Raw genomic sequence first — 24,694 nt, 5'->3', positions numbered from 1 at the left:
ATGAAGCCGACAGTCCGGTGAGGTGACGGACCCATTCGGTGTCAACGTAGCCTTTGGTGACATTTTTGACCTATTTTTTCGGTGTCAACGTAGCCTTCGGCGACATTTTTGACCTATTTTTTGGATTATTTAATTTAATTTCAGGGGCCTTCGTCTACCTCATCGTCGCAACCAGCTGGAGCGTTGACGCAGCCCACCTGCTAAATTTCCAGTCAAGGTGGGTCCTTCCCTAGATTTGACCTAATCATGAAATCATTACGTCATGAGTGAAAATGCTCAACAAATCCGATAAATTGGCCTTATAATATAAAAACTTGTAATTATAGAATATATATATAATTTGATCATTTTAATTAGAGGACAGCAAACTGGTGCTTGTACAATATATTTAATTAATATTGATGTACAAGTCGATTAAATGCTGGTTTAATGTTTTTTGCTTCTCACGATCCAATTGTACATATATTAAGCTTAGTTATTTAATTTGGATAAGAATTCTACACGTAGCCACCTTTGATCTTTGAGATAGAGAGATATAGAGAGGAAAATGATAACATGCATGAGTCATATTTGAGATGGACTAGAGATAAATGTTTAGATCTTTAATTTGTATATTTTTTCCCCCACTTGATTAATAAGAAGAGAAGCTTCAAATTGCTCCTTTCAATTAGTAATTCCTTGTCTTTTCTTCTTCTTCTTCTACATAAATAAGTAAATAATAGAATAATGTCATCATCAAAATGATAACTGGTCAATCTTTGGGTGCCAATGTGCATGAAGTATTCATCAATACGGGTCCAACCTCACAATTTGACCTTCCCATTTCCATGTTCTAATTTTCTAAAAGATTATTCGGTATTCTAATTATTTATCTCTTTTCTATAAGACCTTTGAGCGAGCAATGGAGGGTGCCTAGATGGAGTGGAATTATTTGAGAAAAAAAAATAATGTCATACACTTGAACGCCTCTAAAATTTGTTAATTAGTTTCGTATTAAACATTATTTTTGGCCAATGCTTCAGAATTTTAAATAATATTAAACATTAATTTTTTACACTTTTTTTACAAAAATCATGTCTCACAGTCGTCTTTTTTATATATGTCTATCTAATAATATTCTAAGGTTTATAATGACCCTTTTCATATATTAATATTGATAATTCTTTTCTTTTCTTTTTTTTTGGAATTATTCTTCTTTTACAAATGTTTGTGATCTTTGGTAGAGTGCTCTTCATTAATTAATTACCTCTAATATATTCTCATTATATATGTATTTTTAAAACTTAAATTGTTAAAAATTAAGTAAATTCATTATTAGAGCTATTTTTGCTAATCTGATAAATTCTAATTTATTTTGTATTTTTAGATCTACCATAAATGGAAAAAATAAAGGAATTAATAAATGAAGGGACATGCATGAGTCATCTTTGAGATAGACAATGATAAATGCTTAGCTCGTTTGTATTTTTTTTCCCCACGCGATTTTAATTTCTTTTATGAATCTCCTTTCAATTAATTGCTGCCCTTTTCTTCTTCTACATACATAAATAAATAAATAAATAAATAAATTGACTGATTTTCTGTTTTCTTTTCTCCATTTTGAACTCGTCCTTACAAAATAATTAATGTGCAATAAAAGAATATATTTGCTTTTTTCTCTATTAACGTAAGGACCAATTGATGGGTATAAATATCCATACATAGTCTGACCTGTACATTTATTATCTATATAAAATTTATTAAATATTAATTTTTTAATAAAAATAAATAAATTGAATCACCGTGAATGTACTAATTTAAAATTGAATTAGGATGGAATAAAATTCGGCACGAAAATAAAAAATATATTAGTCCAAATCAAAATTAATTTAAATTTAATTTAGTTAAATTATAAATTAAATTAAGAAAATTTTTAGAAAATTTATTTTAATTGTTTTTTCTTTTTATTCTCTTTACTCACGGAGCCTCACTTCCACCTCTCACAGACAAGTCTTCAGGTATCAATTTCTTTTTTCTTAATTTATTTTTGAATAATGATTTTCTGTAGGAAAATCCAGCAGAAAAATACAGCAATGGGACCCAGCTCTGTCTGTCCTATTACATTTTACTACTGAATTTTCCTACAGAGAATCATTATTTTTTATTTTTATTCTTCTCACCCGTACGTAACTTCATTATTTTTCAATTCTCCTTCACCAACAACAACAACGTAACTCTCATTTATTCTTCATCTTCTCGAGGATAACAATTATCTTTCTTCCATTTTTTTTATATTATTTTACAGCTAACCAACCACTAATAAACAGTAATCCTAGTCCTTCTTTATCTTTTATTTTATTTTTTTATCGTCGAACCGGCCGGCAGGAAAAAATATGACCGCTTTTTCTTTCATCTTTATAATTGTTTCTTTGAACAATATAATAATCTAATATAATATAATCATTATATGTATATAATTAATAATATATAATTTATTATATTATATATATTCAAGTACATCCAAATACTAATGTCTAATGCATCCCGGCCAAACTATGGAATATAATTTATTGTGGTTGTTAAATAGTTCTTTAGAATATAATATACCATGAACGGATCTAGATCACAGAAGTTGAATAATGACAGGTCGGTCAAAAAACTTCTGGGGGTGCTCATTTGCAGGAAATAATAATAATATTCATCGATATACATGTGCGTTGATCTGAAGACTTGACAATTCCACGTTCTACTTCTACTTGCTTGCAGAAACGGACAAGAGACCGGCATCGATCTTTTCTCCCAGCTCTGATCTATAAGTATCTATACATTGCACCTTCTCCTTAACATCTATCCATTCAACTACTGTCAGCAATTAATCAATCATGTGTCTTCCCCTCTTGGAGCCCTTCATCCACCCTGACTTCCATGAAGTGTTCGAGAGAATGCCTCTGGGCGACAAGCTCAGCTTCCTCGTAATTATATTGATCGATCGATATATATGCATTAATTCATTATTTCTACTGGGTCTTGCAGTTTATTGATCGATCTAGATCTCTCATGGGCATCTTCTTGTTTGCTGCATGCATGACGTACAGTACGTGCACTCGCTGGACAGGCTTAGGCTGTGGCACAGGCTGCCGGTGTTCCTGGGGCTGACCTACTTGCAGCAGCGCCGGACGCTGCACAACAAGTACAACCTGCGCGCCGTCGGGGAGAGCGAGACGACTCCGTTCGACCCCAAGGACTACGCGTACCGGACCGACGACGGGGAGTTCAACGACCCCGACAACAGCAAGGCCGGCAGCCATAATGCCTTCTTCGGAAGGAACATGCTCCCTCAGGATCAAAACGATCGAGTAAGCTAAGCGTTTATATATATATGCTTAATTTCTTCAGTGCATGATCTGTGTGTATGTGAGTGTAGTTGCTGAGCCCTCATCCGGCGATCTTGGCGACGAAGTTTCTCGACCGGAGGGGAACTTACAAGGACACCGGCAAGCAGTTCAATCTGATTGCAGCGTCGTGGATACAGTTCATGGTGCATGATTGGATCGATCATCTCGAAGATACTCAGCAGGTAAATCAAAATCAAACTAAGAATTATACATGTATATATAATCTTTCAGGAATTAACAATATAATCACAAAGTACTTCCTTAATTCGTTTTTATTATCATCACAAAGGTAATTAAACTCCTTACCTTATTTTTTTTCATTCTAAAAATATTCTCTTTTATTAGTCATGATTAAAAATACTCTAATATTAAGTAATTTTTGCTAATATTAGGTGATCAGTTTTAATCAAATTTTTTTGGAGAAGAAAATTTAGGATAAGTATTAATTCTGTTAATTTTTTTAATATAAGGAGTTCTTTCAATAATATAAAAAATAAAGAACCTTCCTTTGTTTTTTTTTTCAATTACCAAATATAATTTTTTTTCCTATGATCTAAACATCATTTTAAGTTTTAGGGCAAAATGATACAGATTTATAAAAGTTAAATTTATTTTTCAAAATGTGAGAGGTGAAATAAAGAAAAACAAATTTGAGTGGAAAACAACTATACTTTTAATATAATTAGAAAATTAGGTGTATACACCATATATTTATCTATATCTCTGAAATTTTGTATAATATCATACTTATTAAATAAGAAAACAAATTAAAATTATTCTTAAGTGAAAATAAGAAAACTAAAAAAATATATACTAACTATTTTTTTTTAAAAAAAATGAGATGCTTACAAATATGTAAAAGGAAAAAGAAATTATAAGAGAATATTTTTTAAAAAAAAACCTTAACATCATAGGCAAGGATTTTATAATTGGGGGGCCAGGTTGATGCGTCTCCTAGCTATGCAATGACTTATTCCATAAAGGCCTTGTGGAGGCAATTCATCTCCATCTTCTTCCATTCATGAAAAGACCACATTAAATTTTCATGTGGGTCTAGGTCAATTTGTAGTTAATTCATAGATGTTGATAGGTTCACATCATCCTTGTTTAACATCAACTTGAATTTCCTCCATAACTATTTCCATTAGTAAAATACCATAGATCGATCTTGATATATATCATTATGCTTGGTCTTTAATTATAAGAATTTTAAAAATTATTGTTTCCAATCTTTTTAAAAAATATTCTCAACTATGCCAATTGTAAATTCATACTTTCACTCATGAAAAACCCATATTAAATTTAAGTTATTTTGTACATGATGTGTAAGTGTCGATAGGTTCACATCATTCTTACTAAATTCATGAAAAATCTACATCATTCTTTGGTACATTAAATTAATTATGATGATTATTATGGACATAGATCGTCCTTACTCGGGTCGTAGCCCCCCTATTCCTATAGTAAATTAGCCTTTGCTCAACATTAATCTAAATTTCCTCCGTAACTATTCCATTAGTAAAATACTTGATTTTGATCTATATCATTATGGTTGGTCTTTGATTATAAGAATCTTAAAAAAAATTCTAATTTTTGTTTAAAATTCTCAACTGTGTGCTAATGTGTAAATTCATACTTTAACTCATGAAAAGACCGTATTAAATTTAAACTATTTTTTACTTGATTCGAAGGTGTTGATAGGTTCACATCACCCTTACTAAATTCATGAAAGATCTATATCATCTTTTAGCACATTAAATTAATTCTGATGATTACTGTGAACATAGATTGTCCTTATTGGAGTTGTGGCTCTTCTATTTCTATAGTAGATCTGCTTTTATTTAACATCAACTTAAATTTCCTTTATGACTATTCCATTAGTAAAATATTATGGATCGATCTTGATCTATATCATTATGCTTGTTCTTTGATTATAAGAATCTAAAAAATTATTTTTTTCTAATTTTTTAAAAAAATTCTCAACTACGTCAATGTGTAAATTTATACTTCCACTCATAAAAAAACCATATTAAATTTAGGCTATTTTTTACTTGATTCGCAGGTGTTGATAGGTTCACATCACCCTTACTAAATTCATGAAAGATCTATATCATTTTTTGATACATTGAATTAATTCTGATGACTATTGTGAATATAGATCGTTTTTACTAGAGTTGTGGCTCCTCCATCTCTATAGTAAATATACTCTTATTTAACATCAACTTAAATTTCTTCCATAACTATTCCATTAGAAAAATACCATGGATTGATCTTGATCTATATCATTATGCTTGTTATTTGATTATAAGAATCTAAAAAATTATTTTTTTTTCTATTTTTTTTTTAAAATCTCAACTACCGTCAATGTGTAAATTCATACTTTCACTCATAAAAAGATCGTATTAAATTTAGGCTATTTTTTACTTGATTCTCAAGTGTTGATAGGTTCACACCATCCTTACTAAATTTATGAAAAATCTATATCATCTTTTGGTACATTAAATTAGTTTTGATGACTATTATGAATATAGATAGTCCTTACTAGAGTTGTGGCTTTTCTATTTCTATAGTAGATCTGCTCTTATTTAACATCAACTTAAATTTCCTTCATAACTATTCCATTAGTAAAATATCATGGATTGATCTTGATCTATATCATTATGTTTGTTCTTTGATTATAAGAATCTAAAAAATTATTTTTTTTTATTTTTTTAATTCTCAACTACGTCAATGTGTAAATTCATATTTTCACTCATGAAAAGACCATATTAAATTTAAGTCATTTTTTACTTGATTCATAGGTGTTGATAGATTCACATCATCCTTATTAAATTCATAAAAGATCTATATCGTCTTTTGATATGTTAATTGATTTTAATGATTATTGTGGACTTAGATTATTTTTAATGGGCTGTAGCCTCCCTAATCTTATACTAGATCCTCTCTTAAATTTTAAATTTTCTTCATAACTATTTTTATTAATAAAATATCATAGATTGATCTTGATTTATATCATTATGTTTTGTCTTTGATTATAAAAATTTTAAAAATTATTTTTTCTATTTTTTTTTAAAAATTTATTAATTATGTCAATGTGTATAAATTCATACTTGCATAATTGCATTCATGAAAAAATTATATTAAATTTAGATCATTTATATTTAATTAGTAGGTGTTGATAAGTTGGCATCACTCTTATTAAATTTAGATCATTTTATATTTAATTAATAGAGATTGATAGGTTGGCATCACTCTTATTAAATTCATAAAAACATTTATGCCGTCTTTTAATATATTTATAAATAGATCGTCCTCACTGCTCCTGCGCACGTGGCCGACCAATGCCCCCTTAAGTCATTCCGGTTCTTCGCTACAAAAGAGATCCCCACGCACAAAGACTTGATCACGACCGGTCACTTGGACATCCGTACTGCTTGGTGGTACGTTAAATGCTCTAATTAACTTCATATTAACATCAAAAACTAAATTAAAGTTTGCTTAATCCTTATTTGTAATATTGTTAGGGATGGAAGTGCCATCTATGGGAGCGAAGGGAACAAAGAAATGGCGGTGAGGACCTACGTCGACGGCAAGTTGAAGCTAGGCGATAACAATCTCCTTCAGCACGATCCCGCCACCGGAATCGCCATCTCCGGCGACATCCGCAACAGCTGGGCCGGCGTCTCCACGCTGCAAGCCCTCTTCGCCAAGGAACACAACGCTGTTTGCGACGCACTCAAGGCAATTAACTATATCTGAAACCACTGCAAGACCGCATATCGTTGCTTCTGAATCATATCTTAATCGTAGTTTTCATTGTCGATTAACTGCAGAAGGAGTACCCTCATTTGAACGACGAGGAACTGTTCCGGAAAGCGAGGCTGGTGACTTCGGCCGTCATCGCCAAGATTCACACCATCGACTGGACGGTGGAGCTCCTCAAAACCCACACTATGAACGCCGCCATGCACGCCAACTGGTAATGTATCAGTCCCGTACGTCGAATTCTTTAGCATGCAGTCAGCATGAAACTCATCGACACATTAACACTGGCAACAATGAAGGTATGGGTTGCTGGGGAAGTGGGTGAAGGACAGGTTCGGGCACATTGGAGGAACAGCCCTCGGAGGACTTGTTGGCCTGAGCCAACCGAACAACCACGGGGTGCCCTACTCCCTGACTGAAGAGTTCACCAGCGTTTACAGGTTGCACCCTCTTCTTCCAGACTCTCTTCGCCTCAGGAACATCAACACCGCTGCTGGACCAAACAAATCCCCACCGTATCTCAAAGAGTATGTGTACATATATATAGAGCATTTTAGTCTTGCTCGATAAGATTAACCATGTGCGAATTAATGGGGATGGAACAGCGTCAAGATGGAGGAGCTAGTCGGGATCAGAGGCGAGTCCACGTTGGGCGAGATCGGGTTCGAGAGGCAGTTGGTGTCCATGGGCCACCAGGCTTGTGGCTCCCTTGAGCTGTGGAACTACCCATTGTTCTTTAAAGATCTCATCGCCCAGAACGTTGACGGAACAGAGAGGCCAGATCACGTCGACATGCCTGCTCTCGAGAGTACGTCTAGTTATATTATCCTGTTCTATTGAAGTCTTTTTGTTTTTGTTGTATGATATTGATCTAGTGATCGATGAAACTGTATATATATATACGTAGTCTATCGCGATCGCGAGCGGGGCGTCCCACGGTACAACCAATTCCGCAGGGGCCTGCTGATGATCCCGATTTCCAAATGGGAGGACTTGACGGACGACAAGGAAGCAGTTCAAACTCTGCGCGAAGTCTACGGAGAGGACGTCGAGAAGTTGGATCTGCTCGTAGGCCTCATGGCGGAGAAGAAGATCAGGGGATTCGCCATCAGCGAAACTGCTTTCTTCATCTTCATTATCATGGCGTCGAGGTATATATATATATACACACACACAATATCATGCAACGAAAATGCAAGATTACATCGATCATTAATATACAAGCGAATCCATTCACAGGAGACTGGAAGCTGATCGATTCTTCACGAGCTACTTCAACGAGGAAACGTACACGAAGAAGGGGTTTCAGTGGGTGAACTCGACGGAGAGTTTAAGGGACGTGATCCAACGCCACTATCCCAAAGTAGCTTCGACATGGATGAACTCCACGAGTGCATTCTCTGTGTGGGACGCTCCTCCCAACTCCTGCAATCCTGTTCCATTGCTCCTGAGGTTTCCCAGTTAAAATGTGATGATCGAGAAGATAAACAGATTCAAGCGTGCTTTTTAGTTGAAGAAGACCAGTAATATTATGTAGATGTTGGAGTCGATAAGGTTTCTGAATTCATCTAGATTCGTAATTGATTGTATTCATGCAATAAATTAGTCGAGTCGGTGTGTTTATTTGTTTGAACTAAGTTTGATATATAATTGTTTAAAAAAAAAAGGTTCATGTGTATTTAATTATTTTACATATCTATTTTACTAGTCACACGGTCAACGGGACCTGTTGACCTCTCCAGGTTTTACACATCTGGTAACAAGAAGCTTCCGTGGGGTCCACGCACGCCTCCATTATAAGGGAACGACAGCCACAGGTTAACTGAAGGAGGCGTATGAATTTTAAAATCGGCGGACAATTCCATCGCAGCCATCCAATCGTCGCCTCTCCTTGTCGGAGGCTACGTGGCTCGATCAGAGCCGTTGTATTGCTCCACGGGGGAAGCACGAGGACGTCACCTCCACCTTTCTTCCACTCCCATCCCCTTCCCATGATCCCACCCTGCCCGATGCCCTTCTCATCGGCTGCGCCCAATTCCAGGCGTAAACGCTCGCCGACGTTCGCAAACCCACGAATCAGCGCGGCGAAAGGTAAAGTGATCCTTCATGTCCGGTGTATTATCCTTTGCCATTCTTGATTCAGTGAGTTTGTTTAGTTTTTTGCTATGTGTTCATCAGGTCGTTCTCTGTGACCGAGCGCGTTTTGGGACACTGTCTATTGCGGAAGATTCAAGTGTTTTAAGTTTTTGGGTTGGAAGGGCGTGATGTCGAGCGGAGAAGTCAGGAAGGTATCCCGTCAGGATATACAACTAGTAAGGAGGCTTTTGAATTTATTGTTAGTGGTGAATTTAGATTTTTCCTAGTCTGTTTTGCTAAATTTTAATCTATCTTGAAAGTGATCTAAAACTTGCTCACTGACTATGATTACTTTTTTATTTTTAATCTACTGGCTGCTGATTGTGAACTGAAGTAATTACCACATCATTGGCTTAAATTCCTTCCAAAAGTTGAACCGGTAATGATGTTGTTAATCATAACGAAGCTAGAATTTGTCTAAAATACCAAGTCTACGAAATAGATAGGAACAAAAGATAAGCAGAGAGAATTGGTCTACAAAACCAAAAGAAGAGACTTGAACAAATTCCTATCTGTAGGTAATTTTGTAAATTGTTTTTATTATAACTTACAAATTCCACCATTTTCCCAAAGTTTAAATGGTATCAAAGTCAATTTTGATCTTTTAATGCTTCCCTTGTTTTCTTGGTTGGAGGGGAGGCTGCAATTATCACTTGGCTTGCCCTCCCTTTTTGACATTGCTCTCACTGTACTGTCATGTTGATCTGGTGATCTGCAGTGCTTCGTTTGGCATGCTACCCACAACCTCCCCTGCCCATCACAAGTGCACTCGTGAAGTGCTTCATGAGTTCTTGGTTGATGCTTTCTCTGAGATCCTTTCTGCTTTCTCCATCATCTCTTTGGCTTGGTAGAGCAGCTCCCTTCACCAGACACAATGTTTTCTAATCACATCCACCCTTACTCGCCTCTGGGTTTGCCTTTCTGTCCTTTGCCAGCCACTCCGTCACTCCCTACTCCACCTCTTCTACCCAGATGTTACACTCAAAAATCAAGTCTATCCAACAAAAATACTTCAGATTCCATGATGTTTACACTCAGTCTCATCATTTTGCTACTTTATGCTTATGTTTGGAGTATATTGCTATTTTCTACTAAAAAACTAAAAACTCATAACACATGCCATAAGTCCATAATGTTTTGGCACCCGCCTTTGGCACGCCAAATACTTGAATCATCTTGAGTGTTTGTACTTCAGCATTAAACATTTAGTCGTTTGCTTTTGATTCCTCAAAGAAATGGGGGGCCCACAATATCAAATGGAACATCTGTACAATTTCTACTATATCATGTAATATGCGCATGCATTTCTTGCCTGTTCATTAGGTGGCACTATGTTTGAATTTAAATGACATTACATTTTATGTTATTGGGTCACAAACAGGTCATTAAATTCTGTTCAACTATGGTACTTTGGTAATCTGGAAAAATGCATAACATCCTGCTGGTGCTTTTGCAAATCATATGTGGATTCATGCAAGATGACAATCAAATTATTCTTGTTAGTCTAGACTTCTATGCTTTCTTGTTACTCACTACAGGCTAATGATTTAGCTACCCTGCTTTAATGGTGTGCGAATTCTAGTTGGATTCAGATTTTATCGGCAAATGGATGGGTGTGATGAACAATTCTGTTAGCTTTATTCTATTTCTAAAACTCACTGCCTCTTTACTTTTCTGTTTTAAGATAACTACATAGAGAAGATTGGTTGATTATAAGGTATATACGACTTTGATTTTTTAATGTTAGATAAATAGTTGGTTTACATCAATTTTTTTAGTGTAGGCCTGATCTGCTAAATTTCCTTCTCAATTTTCAGGTTCAGAATCTTATTGAACGATGCCTGCAACTGTACATGAACCAGAAAGAAGTAGTTGACACTTTGTCTCTCCAAGCAAATATAGAACCTAGTTTCACTGAACTTGGTAATTCTGAACAGAACATCCTGTTTCATTGAGATTCATCTGTTTTTGGAAAATTGTATAGGGGATTGTGTTTGTCTGATTTAGGTCGACAAGTTATTTAATATATAGCTTATTTTCACACTTGCCGATGTTCATATCAGTCTTGTGATTGGTTGTCTTTCAACATTTATATCCACTATTCTGATCCATATGATAATCTATGTTTGCCCCAACTGGTTGGAGTCAGCTACATGGACATTGTCTTCTCTCCTACAAGGCTATATTATTAGTAACTACAAAATCTCTTTGCGTTGTGTTAAGTATATTATCCATAAATTTTCTTGTATCTCTCACGACTTTAATTGATTTAATTTGCAAAGTATTGTATCCATAGACCATCAACATATCAATACTCTCCTAATCTTATTTTCCTCTTATTTTATTGTCTATTCTAGATTGCTTCTTGATAGCAATATTTTGATTTTGATTTCGTCTTGCCTAGAAATCCTACATATCTATCTTAATATTCTCATGTTATTCTAACTTTGTTGTACATGCTATTTCCTAACTGCCCAACACTCTGATTTAGAAAGTACGTTTGATCATGCCATTGACTTGTAAAATTTTGTTAATATTTTCAATTAAAACACCAGATCTGCCATATTGATAGTTGGTTCAACTTTTAATTGGTTTCATTTTTGATGAAGTTCCATGTGTTGTTGCTGTACAGTTTGGCAAAAGCTTGAGGAAGAGAATCAAGAGTTTTTCAAAGCTTATCATGTTAGATTGATCCTTAAGAACCAAATAGCGGTTTTCAATAAGCTTCTTGAGAAACAGGTTGAGCTTATGCGGAAAGCATGCCCTCCAGCAGTTGCTGTCTTACCCTTTACCAATGGCTCTAATTCTCTAGCTTGTACGGCTATTTTCATGTTGTATTTCATTTTTTGTAATTATTGTTAATTCCTTTTTCTACTATATTAATTTGCCTTTATGTCTTTGGTTTTGGAATTCTCTAGTTAGTTGAAAAGGCTGAGTCAATTAGAGTAGAAGGTAAAGGGAGATGAAAGAAATTTTACATTACATGATAGTTAAAAGTGATCTTGGAAAATCTAATGCAGTCTTACATTGAGTTTTATGGTAGTATGAGATGACTGTGAATTCCAAATAGTTGGAATTTTTGCACATTACTTGGTTTGTTTGGTCTCATCTATAATCAACCATTTGATCACAATTTCTACACTTTAGCAGTTAGTCTTTACTATCCTTGTTACGGGAAGATTTCACTTTTTATTCAAGAGAAAGGCTCATTAGGTTCAGAAAACAGTGAAAAACATTGTCAAAAAGTGAAGTAATGGAACTTTAGCTTTACACTATCTGAGAAGAAATGGAAGTTCTTTGATAATAGTTTAGTTAGAACACTTGTCACTCTATAAACACCGCAAAAAATTAAAGAAATTCTTGGTTTGAGGACATAGCTCAACACTTTCCCATAGCAATATCCTCAATAGGAGCTGAGGGTGAAAATTTTGAATTAGCACGAAATAGTTAGAGTTTAATTAATAAAAACAATTGAACAGAGATCAAAATCACTAGAATATACATGATGCTTCTGACCTTCTTGGGTTTGAAATTTTGACTATCTCAACCTCCTATGACTGACCGCTTGATTTTTCTGTTTTTTTTTTAATTTTCAGTTAATGTTTTTTTCATAAGGATTATAATCCACGTGGACAGTTTCTAATGACCTTGACTATGATTTGACATATTTAAATTACATATCCATTAAGTGGAATGACATCAGAGAGTTGCCGGAGTAATTTGACATTGACAAAAGGGTTCTTCAATGAAAGAAAGTGTCATTGTTATTGGGAGGTGCTTGAAAAGTTTGTGGTTGTGCTATCAAAACAAAAGGGATATATAAGAATCATTTTAGGCATTGTAATTGGACAATTACATGAAATATCACATAGACTAATTAGATACTCTAGAAAGATTTGGATGCCCAAATAGTGATTGCCTAAAATTTTTAATAAGACTTGGTTAACAATAATAAAAGAGGACAAAATTCCTTAAATATATATATGGATATAGTGAAAGAGAGCTTTGGCAAAATGGTAAAGTTACTGCCATGTGACTTGGCGGTCACGGGTTCAAATCGTAGAAAGAATCTTTCGTAATGCAGGGTAAGACTGCGTACAGTAGATCTAATATCGTCCGATCCTTTCCTGGGACCTTGTATTGATGGGAGCTTTATGCACCGGACTGTTCCTTTTTTTATAGATATGGATATAGTAAGGGATTGAGCCCAATAGCGCCAGAGGATCCATATAGCCATTTGGTTGTTGTTGTATTCCACTATTGGAGGTGCGTTCTAAATAAAAACACCATAAATTGAATATAATGGTTACTTGTCAATTACTTTCAAAGGATAGTTTCAACCAATCACTTGATATTATGTCACTGTAGAAATTTAATTCTATTAGTTTTTTTCCAGATCATCAAAATCCATCATGCTATTTGTCTCAATGTGCATCCACTTCCTCAAGGCCAGATTCCATGCCTTACAATGAAGAGTTTTCAAGTGCTCTTGTAAATGCTAGGACTTCAGGGCAACCTGTAAACTGTTTGGGCAATGATCCATCTATTCTTTCTGGGAGCATGAATGCCTCGAAAAGTGTCTTTTCGTCTCATAGAGACAGCATTGGGAGGATTCCAAGAATGGACGGGATGACAGTGAAGTCAGAGCCAATCTATTCAAATGATGAGTTTCCCTTTGGTAATGATAGCACTATCTTGGAACCACAATCACTAGCAGATGCTTCGGTTGGATCTTTTAGTAGCTCAGAGTTGAGTGGACAACATATACACAATTCTCTCCTTGATATGGATACATCTTCACTTGGATTTAGTCAGATGCCCAGAAACTTCAGCTTTTTAGATTTAACAGATGACTTCAATCATTGTGCCGGTTTCTTTCAACCACAACACTTTATATAGAATATTTTTTTATCGACATATTATACTAATTTATATGTTCTTTTTTTTGTTTATAGATATATTAGAGAATTATGCTAGATCTCCTTATATTCCACCTGATTCAAACAATTTCTCTGGCTCCCCATCAAGGGAATTTAAAGGTATTATGTTGCTGTATGCTTCCTTATTTTTCTGTCTTGTCTATGTATTTTGCCACCTTGAGTTATGCAGCTTTTTTCTTACTTCTGTTAAGAGGAAAACCCCAAAAGGCTTGACACCAAATCTGAAGGACTAAGTTATGAGGACTTTGGAAGTGGCTGACCAACGTCATGTGGCGTCTTCCAAGGTAACTTTATCCATGTGTGGACCAATCTACCTTCTCTTTTCATGAAGAGAATGATTCTTGATCACAGGAACTGAATGATAAAAAAGACTATATTATTTGCTAGCAATAAAATAAGGAACCATTCAGTTAGTAGTGTGCTTGGAGATACAAACAATTACACAAGGCACAACATGCATGCCACAATTGAATGTCAGTCTTAGCGGGCATTTACGATGTACGAGAGGTGTTATTTGTATCGAGACATTTCTGCAAAGATTCATCACGTTGTTTTGTAAAGCGAATCATCATGAATTTGTTTTTTTTTTCTCTATTCAGTCACTCTTTTTTATGTTTTAGTAAGCACAGGCATTGAAATTTTTATATTATCACACAGTACATCAATTCACAACCAAATGCTTTTTATGCATCTTTCTCTTGGTGCTCCGTTCTGGGTACACCAGAAGCTTCTTTTATTATCTTCCTTGCCTTCTCTAATGTGAGTTTCTAGTGTAATAGATATTGTTCCAACGCATTTGGTATATTATAATTGCAGGTTGACCAGGCATCTGTACATTCCAAATGGCAGATTCTTATTCTCCAGGCATCAATGGAATCAATCAAAGTTGTCTAGCTCTAATGCCACATGACAGTTACTCTTCGCTAAGAACACTGTAGCGACGAAGAGTGCGAGCAGCACCTTCATGTGGTGGCCTGTTGTGAGACCTGGATGGCGCTGCTTCATTCCAATGTACATACGTTTTGCCTATGTTGTTTCTCTGTCCATCCATTGTAATGTGCAAATTTCTTTGTTTGTAGTAGAAGAACGAGTGAGAATGCTCGCATTTTAATGCCAGTAAAGACTGGAATTCCCATGTTGACTCATTAAGCAGCACTAAGTGGAATTGTTAGTATGATGTCGTTATTCATGTTTAAATGAGTTGAGATGCATCAGATCTACATCTGGAAATAATAAGCTCTATGCATTGTACTCGCTTGTAATTTGGTTCTTGACAATATGTTCAGATTTTAGTTTGGTGTCACCATGTGGGAGATTGAATTTTAAACCCATTTATCGAATTTTTTCTTAATTGCTTAAACTTGTGATGATAACCGATCAAATATTTTAACAGTCTTAGTTTTCTGTTCAGGTTTATATACATTGAATATTGTGTCGGAGGCTTCATTTTTAGCTGGTATTGACAATGATTGACTATAACACTTCCATTTGCCTTGACATTGCACGATCGTCTCCACGATCATTTGTGAGGAGGTAAATCGAAAAATTACAGTTGATTATGACGTAGGAGGGTATTGTCTGATTTCGTTAGGATTCGAACTCTTGCTCTCTTTTGTAATTCTACTACGTTGTAATCAACTCAGTTATGTCCTGGGGGTATCATGATGTTGGTTATGGTTCTTGCTATATGCCTCATCTACCACATCACGATGCTAAATTCTGCACAGGCCCGTCAAGGCCCACATCACGATGCTAAATGGGCCATTAACTAGGCCGTTCTTCTCTTGCTATATTCTTTCCGTTTGCTACGAAAAGAACGAAGCAGGAGCGAATTGCGAAATCCACGTTCAACTTGCCTCGACTCCGATCTCCGATCTCGGTCTCCGCCGGCAGTAGTATTTCCAGGCGACGGTGATGGCGACCACTCCCGACCTCCTATTTGGCCTCCGCAACAGCTTCTACTTGGGCGCCTACCAGGCCGCCATCAACAGCAGCGACATCCCAAACCTCCCCGCCGACGACGCCATCGAGCGCGATGTCATCGTCCACCGCTCCTACATCGCCATCGGATCCTACCAGGTCGGCCTTCGCCTCGTGATGTTTACTCTCCTCCTATGGATCTGTTCTTGTTTGCCCAGAGATTCGGATCTCTGACTGCATCTCTGCTTCTTTTCAGCTTGTCATAAATGAGATCGATTCGTCGGCGCCTACCCCTCTCCAAGCCGTCAAATTACTTGCTCTTTACCTCTCCGGAAGCAAGGTTCGAGTTTTTTCTTCCTTTCTTCTCATGTGCTGATCAGATCTTGAATTTGATAGGTTTGATTTGATACATTTCGGACGCGTTTCCTCTGATCTGGGAGGTTTGGGGCTTAATGATAGTGGTGCTATTCCGCCTTTTTGTTCTTTCTGATTTCAACCCTAAATAGCAATCTTAATTGACAAACGGTGGAACTTACCTTTTACTCTTTTTTTTTCTGTCGGCAAATTATGCTCAACATAAGATATAATTCTGATTTCTCTCATAAACCTGTATTAACAAGTATTAAGATTTATATTTGAATCTTAATCATGAACTGAACTACGTGGCCAACTTTAATTTTAGAAAAAAAAAATGCAGAAATCTGCTGGATGGGTGAGCATATGCTTATAGTTTCACATGAAACCAAATTATTGTTTCCCAACTAAATCAACATATGAACTTGTTCTTAATACAAGCTATTTTAATAATTATTTTAATCTGAGTAATGTATCATGTCCAATACCATAGGTAGCACTGTCAGTGGGGGAGTGGGAATTGAGGAAGTTGGATCATTATAGCTATTATTTTATTAAAATTACAACATTTAATTACCATGTCATAACTTAAGGTTTGTGTATGAAAAAGTTAACTGTATATATTTGTTCTAATCTTGATAGGATGTTATAAATAGGTCAAATTAAAAGGATGCAATGGATTGACAAAACTCATCCTGATCGTTATCCTTTTAGCAATTAACCTTATAATTTTAGACTATCTATTGGAATTTTTATGAATATTGTTTTTAATATGGACATTTATCTATGAAAATGTGCAAATGTTGGAAATCCAAAGTTTTCTCCACTGATACTTTATCTGTAAGCAAGTCCCTATTTCCATGTGTCCAAATCAGTTGGTGGCAAGAGGAATGGATGACAGTAAAGATAGAGGTAAGGATTAAGAGAAGTTTTGAAACAATGATGGGATTCATAGGGAAGAATAACTCCTTAAAGATGCTCTTGAGGTAGTTCAAAATGGTGGCAGCAAAGTTTTCCCTTTTTTGGCCACTGGCTTATTGCTTGAAGCCATTAAGTATCCAGATGCAATCCCTATATCAAAGGATTGATTTTCCACGTAGACCAAAATAAATTCTCTTTTTTTTTTTTTACAATTGATTAGATTGGAGATACAAAATGTATTTAAGGTTCAAGGATTTCACAGAATATGGGGAATGAGTTATTTCATCATTTCTTCTATGCCTCATCATGATAAATGCACCCTGATGGATTCTCATCATATCTTTTTTTTGTTAATTAGGAAGCTGCTATTTCGAGCATCCAAGAGTGGTTAAGTGATGCTGCAATAGGAAACAATCCTGTCCTTCGTTTGATTGCCGGGATCATATACATGCATGAACAAGACTACAATGAGGCACTGAAACATACCAATGCTGGTGGAACCATGGAACTGTGAGTGGCTACTTTCAGGAAAGATAAAGATATGCTTATCTTGATTATTTGATTCTCAGTATGGATTTTATAACCTGTAGCTTATGTTCTCTTCTCTATTTCACCCAAAAACTAAAAACCATTGGTAAATTTGCTTGAAATCACACAGTTTATTCATAAAATTTTGCTGATCCATTTACTATGTGCATCTAGAATTTTTGCTTCTTATAAACCTCTTTCTGAGTATATTATGTTTCCTTTTTTATTGTAATTTTTTGGGATCTAACACATTTTGCTGTGACAATTAGATGGCCTTGTTTGTTAATGATTAATTTAAATACATAAATTTTTTTACTTCATATGTTTCCCAAGATCGAGTTTGGCATTGAATTTTAGAATGTTAAAGAATCTAGTAAATTTGGATTTATGGAATTTGAACAGTCACATTTTATATTTTATATTCCACATAGGCGAAAGCTGTAATTTGTTTCACCAGACTATCCTTTTAGTTCAATGCAGCTTTTTTATGGCAGCTAATCCATTTTTGGTTTCTGAAGTATGGTTGAATTTTAATACCTTTTGCAGCCATGCACTGAATGTTCAAATATTCATTAAGATGCATAGGTCAGACTATGCAGAGAAACAACTTAAAATCATGCAACAAATTGATGAGGATCATACGCTGACCCAACTTGCAAATGCATGGTTAGATTTGGCAGTGGTAGGTCTAGTTATTAACCATTGCAGCAAATAATGATATTCAGCTTTCGTGAGTTCATCTCAATTATTTCGTGTTTCAGGGTGGTTCTAAGATACAGGAAGCTTATCTGATTTTTCAAGACTTCTCTGAGAAATACCAGATGACTGGAATGGTTTTAAATGGTAAGGCTGTTTGTTGTATTCACATGGGTCACTTTGATGAAGCTGAGTCCTTACTGCTGGAAGCACTAAACAAGGTAAACTTGAAAATTTATTAAAATTTGTTTTGCACAATCAAGCAGTTCGTCAATTATACTTTGATGGATGATAATGTCATTTTAAAGTCCATTGCAAACTATTCAGTATATAAAATATGAGATTTATGATTTCAGGATGCAAAGGATGCAGAGACTTTGGCCAACCTTGTTGTATGCAGTCTTCACCTAGGCAAGGATGAAGTAATTCTCACATCACATCATCTTAAGGATAGCATGCTCTTCTATTTTCATGGTTAGATCTCTTTTTCTATCTTTTCCTTGGTGATACACTAAGTAGTCTTCCACCACATGTATATGCTTGTACTTGTTTTGTCTATATCTCATCTGCGTGGAATAATAAATTGTCCCCTAAGTCTATCAAATGAGTTTCTAGAGTATTCTAGGTTGTAGAAGAGCTACCACTTTATGCACATCGAGCTTTTGTTTCAACCTATATAACATTCTTTGACTACACTCCATTTTTCTGTACCTCTTCTACAAACCTAAAATGATAATTGATGCCATTCCCATGCCTATTCTTGCAATTCCGCCATCTTCTGCTCCCACGCCTACTCTATCTATTCACCATCTTTTGCTGCAAGTGATACAAGAGACTCAACCATTACAGACATAAAGCAGATGACTATATTTCAATCCAGTTATAGTCATTCCATTAAACTCCACTACCCTACTAGAACCTTTTATGGTCTTGATTTATACTGCAGACATTAACCTTCATATTGTTGCAAGGAAGAATATTCATAGAAGTGTAGCACTCTACATCCTTTTCCTGATTATATTTGCTATGTTTCCTTATCCCAGAATATTCTGTTCCTTCTGCAATGGATTCTATAAAGAATTATTAGACAATTTCAGAGGCTCTATCAGCTCAAAGGTGGAGACAGACACTATTGATGAGATGGCAACACTGAATTCTAATGGGCATATGAGAACTTATTAATCTTTCTTTCTAGCGAGTTTTTTGTGGATTGTAAATGGGCATGTACTTCTTAACCATCCTCTGATGGCTCCATTAATAACACTTAAGCTCAATAGTGGCATGAAAGATACGCAAATATAAGGTATTGATTAAATGGATATATTATCACAGATATGTAAGATTGTCTTCATTTGCTTTTGTTGGCAATTATATCTCAATGGGTGCTAGACCAATAAGATATCAAAAATGATTTTCTTTTATGGTGACCTATACAAGGAGTTCTATATAACATCCTATTAGTTCTCTTACTTGTGAGATCTTTTGTACAAGGTGTGGGTATTGTTTTTTCTAATTCTTAATGTACTTTTGATCTTATATTATCTTGACTTGGTTTCCCTCCATAGAATAGGTTTACAATGACCATATTAGATGGTTCTTATTCTTTTGTGTGTTATTCTACCATAGAAGACAAAGAATCCACCACATGGTTGATTCTGCATTTTAGACACAGCATGTTTGAATCTTTAAAGGATGGTTACAAACAGCACATTCAAAACTTCATTGACTAATGGTTGTTTTGGTGTTGTCTGTTCCAATAATCATGTCATCTTCAGCCCAACAATTGTATCAAAGCTTATAGTCTCAAGATCTACCCATAAAGAAAATTGATTTCTCAAGATGGGTAAGTAAACAAGTAACTGCTTTGTTGGAACCATAGACAAATGAATATTACAAATTTACATTTACAGATGTAAAAAAGGAGAAAGGAAAGCCTATGAAACAGCAAAAGATCAACAGAATGAATTGCTTCTAAATATTAATACAAACTAACCTATTACAAAAGGCTCTCTGTCAGTCACTGAATTTGCAGTTGCCTCCCTCGACTTTCGTGTTGCTAGACCATCCAAACGAAGACCAGAAAAATGAATACTCCTGTCATTTTCTAGAACTCCATTGGCTGATGTAGAACCCATCTGATGATTTGTACTATAAAGAAAAAGCATCAGGAAATAATAGAACAGAACAATTGGATAAGAAGAAATGGAAACCTGTTTCATCATATGAAAATTACATACTAATTTAAACCATACCTTATCTAAAAACAAATAAAAATTAATCATTTAAAAATTAAACCAAGATTAGAAATCACAAGAAGCTAGTAGCAGCTGAACTAAGAATATCTTCCAATGTTTGGGACAAAGTTATCCACCCTAGGTATAAGGTGTGAGAACAAGATGCGGCCCATATTATGTGCACGCTGAAGAGACTTGATAAATTTCTTTTAGAAGTTGGGGAGAGAAATAAAATTTAAATAAAAATCTCTCTTCCCCTTTATTTAATTTGTTGTTCCTCTTTTATCTTGCCCGCTATTCTTTTTTTTTCTGTCAGTTGTCAAGTAACATATTAGAAATTTGGATTAGAAATCTTTTTGAGTGTTCCCTACCTAATTCTAATAATCCCTCAAAAAGTTTTTTTTTTAAATAACTTTAATATAAAGAGGACTCAAAACTTAGACTATGCAGCCAGCAAGGTATTTAACTATTGTTTACTGTAATAGCTTTCAATCAAAGGAAGAGAAGTCAGGCAAATCTTGAATTGTGTTTCTTGGAGATTTAAATTGCCACACTTAATACTAAGTATTTTGCAGTTTTACACGCATAAATATTTATTTATGAATCTCCAGGGATTTGTTCAAATTTTAAACAAAGGTTGTCTATGGATACTCATATAGAAGAACCCTTGCATAGACATGTGGAATTGCATCAATGGTAACTAGCTTTGATCTTTTTAAGCGTCTGATCCTTCATATCATTTGACTTAGGACTATTAATTGGCAACCACAACATATGGATGAGTAGAGGTGGATACAAACCCATTGGTTCTACCCACCTAGATCTGTCATACAATGAGTAGAGGTGGATACAGAAGCTCTTAAGAAAATAGAAAACATTCAATTTTAACTATCATAATAAGGGTCATGTGACATCCAAATGCCCATATAGAGTCTTGGCTTTAGAACAAGAACATAATTTTGAGGATGAAGTGGCATATAATCCGATCCAAGGTAGTGATGAGGAAGTTGACCCTTTCAACCAATACTATGAAAATAAGGAAACTGGAAAACAAACCATGGGACTTAATGTAGTGCTTTGTATCCTTTCAATACTCACATCAAATGACACATGGTAACGCACTAGAATTTTTCACACATATGCCAAATGTGGGAGTAAGGCATGTAAGATATGATGTTCTTCCTATGAGTGTAGCTCATGTCATCCTTGGTCGCCCCTGGCTTTATAATCTCTCTGTTACTCACTACGGACGTGAAAACACCTATTTATTTAAGCACAATAATCAAAATATTCCACTATACCTAGCTAAGCCTAGAAAGCTAGAGTCTAAACCTAAGATGACAACCAACTCAACCTTTAGCACAACCTCTTCACCTGCTCACACAATCTCAGTTTGAGAAAGAAAAAGAAGGAATCAAGAGTGATGGTAGCATTAGTAACCCAAAACCTCACAGTTGGCTCTAAAGATTTACCAAAAGACTTTTGCTCTGAAGTCAAAGATATATTAAATGAGTTCAATGATATAACTAGTGATGAATTACCCAATAAACTCCCCCCTCTCTGCATGATCCAACACTCCATTAATTTGATCCCAGGGTCACAATTACCCAACCTACCACATTGTCGTATGAATCCTTTAGAGCGTGTTGAATTGAATAGGCAAGTTGAAGAATTCTTACAAAAAGGTTTTATTAGAGAAAACATGAGTCCGTGTGTTGTCCTCACCTTATTGGTTCACAAAAAGGATAGCTCTTGGAGAATGTGCATAGATAGTCGCATCGTCAATAAAATCACAATTAAGTATAGGTTCCCCATACCGAGACTTAATGGCATGCTTAACTTGATGGCAGGAGTCTATTGGTTTTCCAAGATTAACTTGCATAGTGGGTATCACCAAATTAGAATTAGAATTGGCAATGAATGGAAAACTACTTTTAAGACACAAGTGGGGTGTATGAATGGTCGATCATGCCTTTTGAACTTTCAAATGCCCCTAGTACTTTCATGAGACTAATGAATCAAATCTCAAAACCTTTCATAGGAAAATTCCTAGTGGTTTATTTTGATGACATTCTGATTTACAGTGTAACACGCAATGAACACTTGAAGCACATTCGTCTCGTCTTGGAGACCTTTAGGATTTAAAAACTATTTGTCAATCTGAAAAAGTGTTCTTTCCTACAACCTCAGATTTTATTCAAGCCTTGACACATTGGCGTTATTATCTACTACCGCATGAGTTCATTCTCCATTCAAACCATAAAGCGCTAAGTTTCATTCAATCTCAAAAGAAATTAAATGTTAAACATGCTAGGTGGGTTGAGTTCCTCCAAAAGTATACTTTTGTTCTAAAACATCATTCTGGAGTGGATAGCAAACCAATAAATGCACTAAGTCGTATTGTCGCCACATTGCATACCATGAACACAACTATATTAGGATTTGATCACATCAAAGATAAATATACTACTTGTCTTGATTTTGGAACAATTTTTAAAAAGGTCCAAAATGGGAATCGTCACGATTTAATAGATTTTGTAATCAAATATGGGTATCTATTTAAAGACACACGCCTTTACATCCCTTGGACTTCACTTAAAAACTCTTATTTGGGAATTACATGTGGGTGGCCTAGCTAGACATTTTAGAACAGAGAAAATAATTACCCTTGTGTTAATTAGATTTTACTGCCCCTCGTTACTACGAGATGTTGCCTGAATTGTATCACAATGTCATACATGTTAAATAGCAAAGACCACTAAGTAAAATACAAGATTGTACACGCCTATACCCCATGAACCTTGATAAGATATTAGTATAGACTTTGTCTTTGGATTACCTCGTACCAACCGGAGCCATGACTTAATTTTAGTAGTAGATCGATTTTCTAAAATGATACATTTTATTCCATGCAATAAAACAAATAATGCATCACAAATAACTAAATTGTTCTTTAGGGAAGTCGTCTGATTACATGGGTTACCTACAACTATAGTGTCAGATAGGGATGTAAAGTTCGTTAGCTATTTTTGGAAAACCTATGGATGTTATTTGGGACTCTAACTTAAATTCTCTTCTGCATTTCATCTGCAAATTGATGGTCAAACCAAGGTGGTTGTTAATCACATTTTAGGAAATTTATTAAGGTGTTTAGTGGGTGAAAAACTAGGTATTTAGGAATCAATCTTGCTCCTTGTTGAATTTGCTTATAACAATTCACTAAATCGATCTATCAGTCATAGTTCATTTAAAATCATGTATGGGTTGAAAATGTAGGATCGAAAACACGCTAGAGGGGAGGTGAATAGCGTGTTTGCACGCTTTTCGATTTTTCGTGAAAACTCGAGTGCGAAAGCGGAAGCAAGAAAAATAACGAGTACAGAAGGGAAATGCAGTAAAGTAAAGGACACAGTTTGTTTTTACTTGGTTCACAGCGCAACGCTGCTACTCCAAGGCCCACGGTCCTTGACTGTTAACGTTGGGCAATCCACTAACTCACTTGCCCCTGTCCGACAGCAAGTGTATCGAAAGTTCGAGTACAAAAACCGATTATAACAATGATATAACTTGAAGTACAAAATGAATCTTTTGTTACCAAACTTTCGCTCTCCGGTATTTGAATTCGGCGTCTCGGTGTCAAGAACAGTTGCTTAAGGCAGGCACAGCACCGACGTCGAAGTTGGAAGGCTCGGGAGTCACGGGAACGAAGTTCGGAAGCGTTGGAATTGAGATGCTCGGCTGCTGCTCGCGGAGGGCTTATATAGCCGGCCTGGGTTGACTCAGATCTCAATCTGGGTCGACTCCAGCCGATGTGGCAGATAAAACT

At 35.4% G+C, this 24,694-nt stretch overlaps 3 protein-coding genes across 7 annotated transcripts; all 3 read left to right on the top strand.

Moving 5' to 3' along the window:
- The first annotated feature begins 2,844 nt into the window (after nt 1-2,844).
- Nucleotides 2,845-8,612, top strand: LOC141821457 (alpha-dioxygenase PIOX). The gene is made up of 10 exons (XM_074708886.1): nt 2,845-2,951; nt 3,075-3,335; nt 3,404-3,556; nt 6,681-6,814; nt 6,899-7,115; nt 7,208-7,353; nt 7,439-7,666; nt 7,745-7,947; nt 8,047-8,290; nt 8,379-8,612. The coding sequence occupies exons 1-10, from the start codon at nt 2,862-2,864 to the stop codon at nt 8,602-8,604; spliced, it is 1,902 nt and encodes a 633-aa protein (XP_074564987.1). The 5' UTR covers nt 2,845-2,861; the 3' UTR covers nt 8,605-8,612.
- Nucleotides 8,613-9,130: 518 nt separating this feature from the next.
- Nucleotides 9,131-15,429, top strand: LOC141821100 (uncharacterized). Of its 5 annotated transcripts, none has more exons than XM_074708471.1 (8): nt 9,131-9,230; nt 9,318-9,427; nt 11,093-11,198; nt 11,908-12,090; nt 13,672-14,145; nt 14,231-14,314; nt 14,407-14,499; nt 15,032-15,429. In XM_074708471.1, exons 2-7 carry the CDS (start codon nt 9,404-9,406, stop codon nt 14,472-14,474), a joined length of 939 nt encoding a protein of 312 aa, XP_074564572.1. In that variant the 5' UTR covers nt 9,131-9,230; nt 9,318-9,403; the 3' UTR covers nt 14,475-14,499; nt 15,032-15,429. The 5 variants fall into 5 exon arrangements, with proteins under 5 accessions (XP_074564572.1, XP_074564570.1, XP_074564569.1 ...); XM_074708469.1 differs by having other exon boundaries at nt 9,318-9,451; nt 13,672-14,139; XM_074708468.1 differs by having other exon boundaries at nt 9,318-9,451; nt 15,080-15,429.
- Nucleotides 15,430-16,032: 603 nt separating this feature from the next.
- On the top strand, nt 16,033-19,113 carry LOC141821528 (coatomer subunit epsilon-1-like). The gene is made up of 6 exons (XM_074708928.1): nt 16,033-16,294; nt 16,392-16,475; nt 17,769-17,920; nt 18,485-18,620; nt 18,700-18,855; nt 18,991-19,113. The coding sequence occupies exons 1-6, from the start codon at nt 16,130-16,132 to the stop codon at nt 19,111-19,113; spliced, it is 816 nt and encodes a 271-aa protein (XP_074565029.1). The 5' UTR covers nt 16,033-16,129.
- The last annotated feature ends 5,581 nt before the right edge of the window (nt 19,114-24,694 follow it).

This window comes from Curcuma longa, chromosome 2 (genome assembly GCF_044706935.1).
Source record: "Curcuma longa cultivar G26 ecotype Majalengka, Jawa Barat chromosome 2, ITB_CL_G26_1.1, whole genome shotgun sequence".
Lineage (NCBI taxonomy): Eukaryota > Viridiplantae > Streptophyta > Magnoliopsida > Zingiberales > Zingiberaceae > Curcuma > Curcuma longa.
Note: the sequence above shows the minus strand (reverse complement) of the source record. Positions and strands in the feature narration are given on the sequence as shown.

What these genes read in the sequence shown, in the direction of transcription:
- LOC141821528 (XM_074708928.1), top strand. Translation starts at nt 16,130, where the DNA reads ATGGCGACCACTCCCGACCTCCTATTTGGCCTCCGCAACAGCTTCTAC. An exon ending in TTTACCTCTCCGGAAGCAAG is followed by an intron (nt 16,476 to 17,768) that starts GTTCGAGTTTTT and finishes TTTGTTAATTAG; the next exon opens with GAAGCTGCTATTTCGAGCAT. An exon ending in TGCTGGAAGCACTAAACAAG is followed by an intron (nt 18,856 to 18,990) that starts GTAAACTTGAAA and finishes TTATGATTTCAG; the next exon opens with GATGCAAAGGATGCAGAGAC.
- LOC141821100 (XM_074708468.1), top strand. Translation starts at nt 9,404, where the DNA reads ATGTCGAGCGGAGAAGTCAGGAAGGTATCCCGTCAGGATATACAACTA. An exon ending in ACCTAGTTTCACTGAACTTG is followed by an intron (nt 11,199 to 11,907) that starts GTAATTCTGAAC and finishes GTTGCTGTACAG; the next exon opens with TTTGGCAAAAGCTTGAGGAA. An exon ending in TGACTTCAATCATTGTGCCG is followed by an intron (nt 14,146 to 14,230) that starts GTTTCTTTCAAC and finishes TTTTGTTTATAG; the next exon opens with ATATATTAGAGAATTATGCT.
- LOC141821457 (XM_074708886.1), top strand. Translation starts at nt 2,862, where the DNA reads ATGTGTCTTCCCCTCTTGGAGCCCTTCATCCACCCTGACTTCCATGAA. An exon ending in CTGTTTGCGACGCACTCAAG is followed by an intron (nt 7,116 to 7,207) that starts GCAATTAACTAT and finishes GATTAACTGCAG; the next exon opens with AAGGAGTACCCTCATTTGAA. An exon ending in TCCCCACCGTATCTCAAAGA is followed by an intron (nt 7,667 to 7,744) that starts GTATGTGTACAT and finishes GGGATGGAACAG; the next exon opens with CGTCAAGATGGAGGAGCTAG.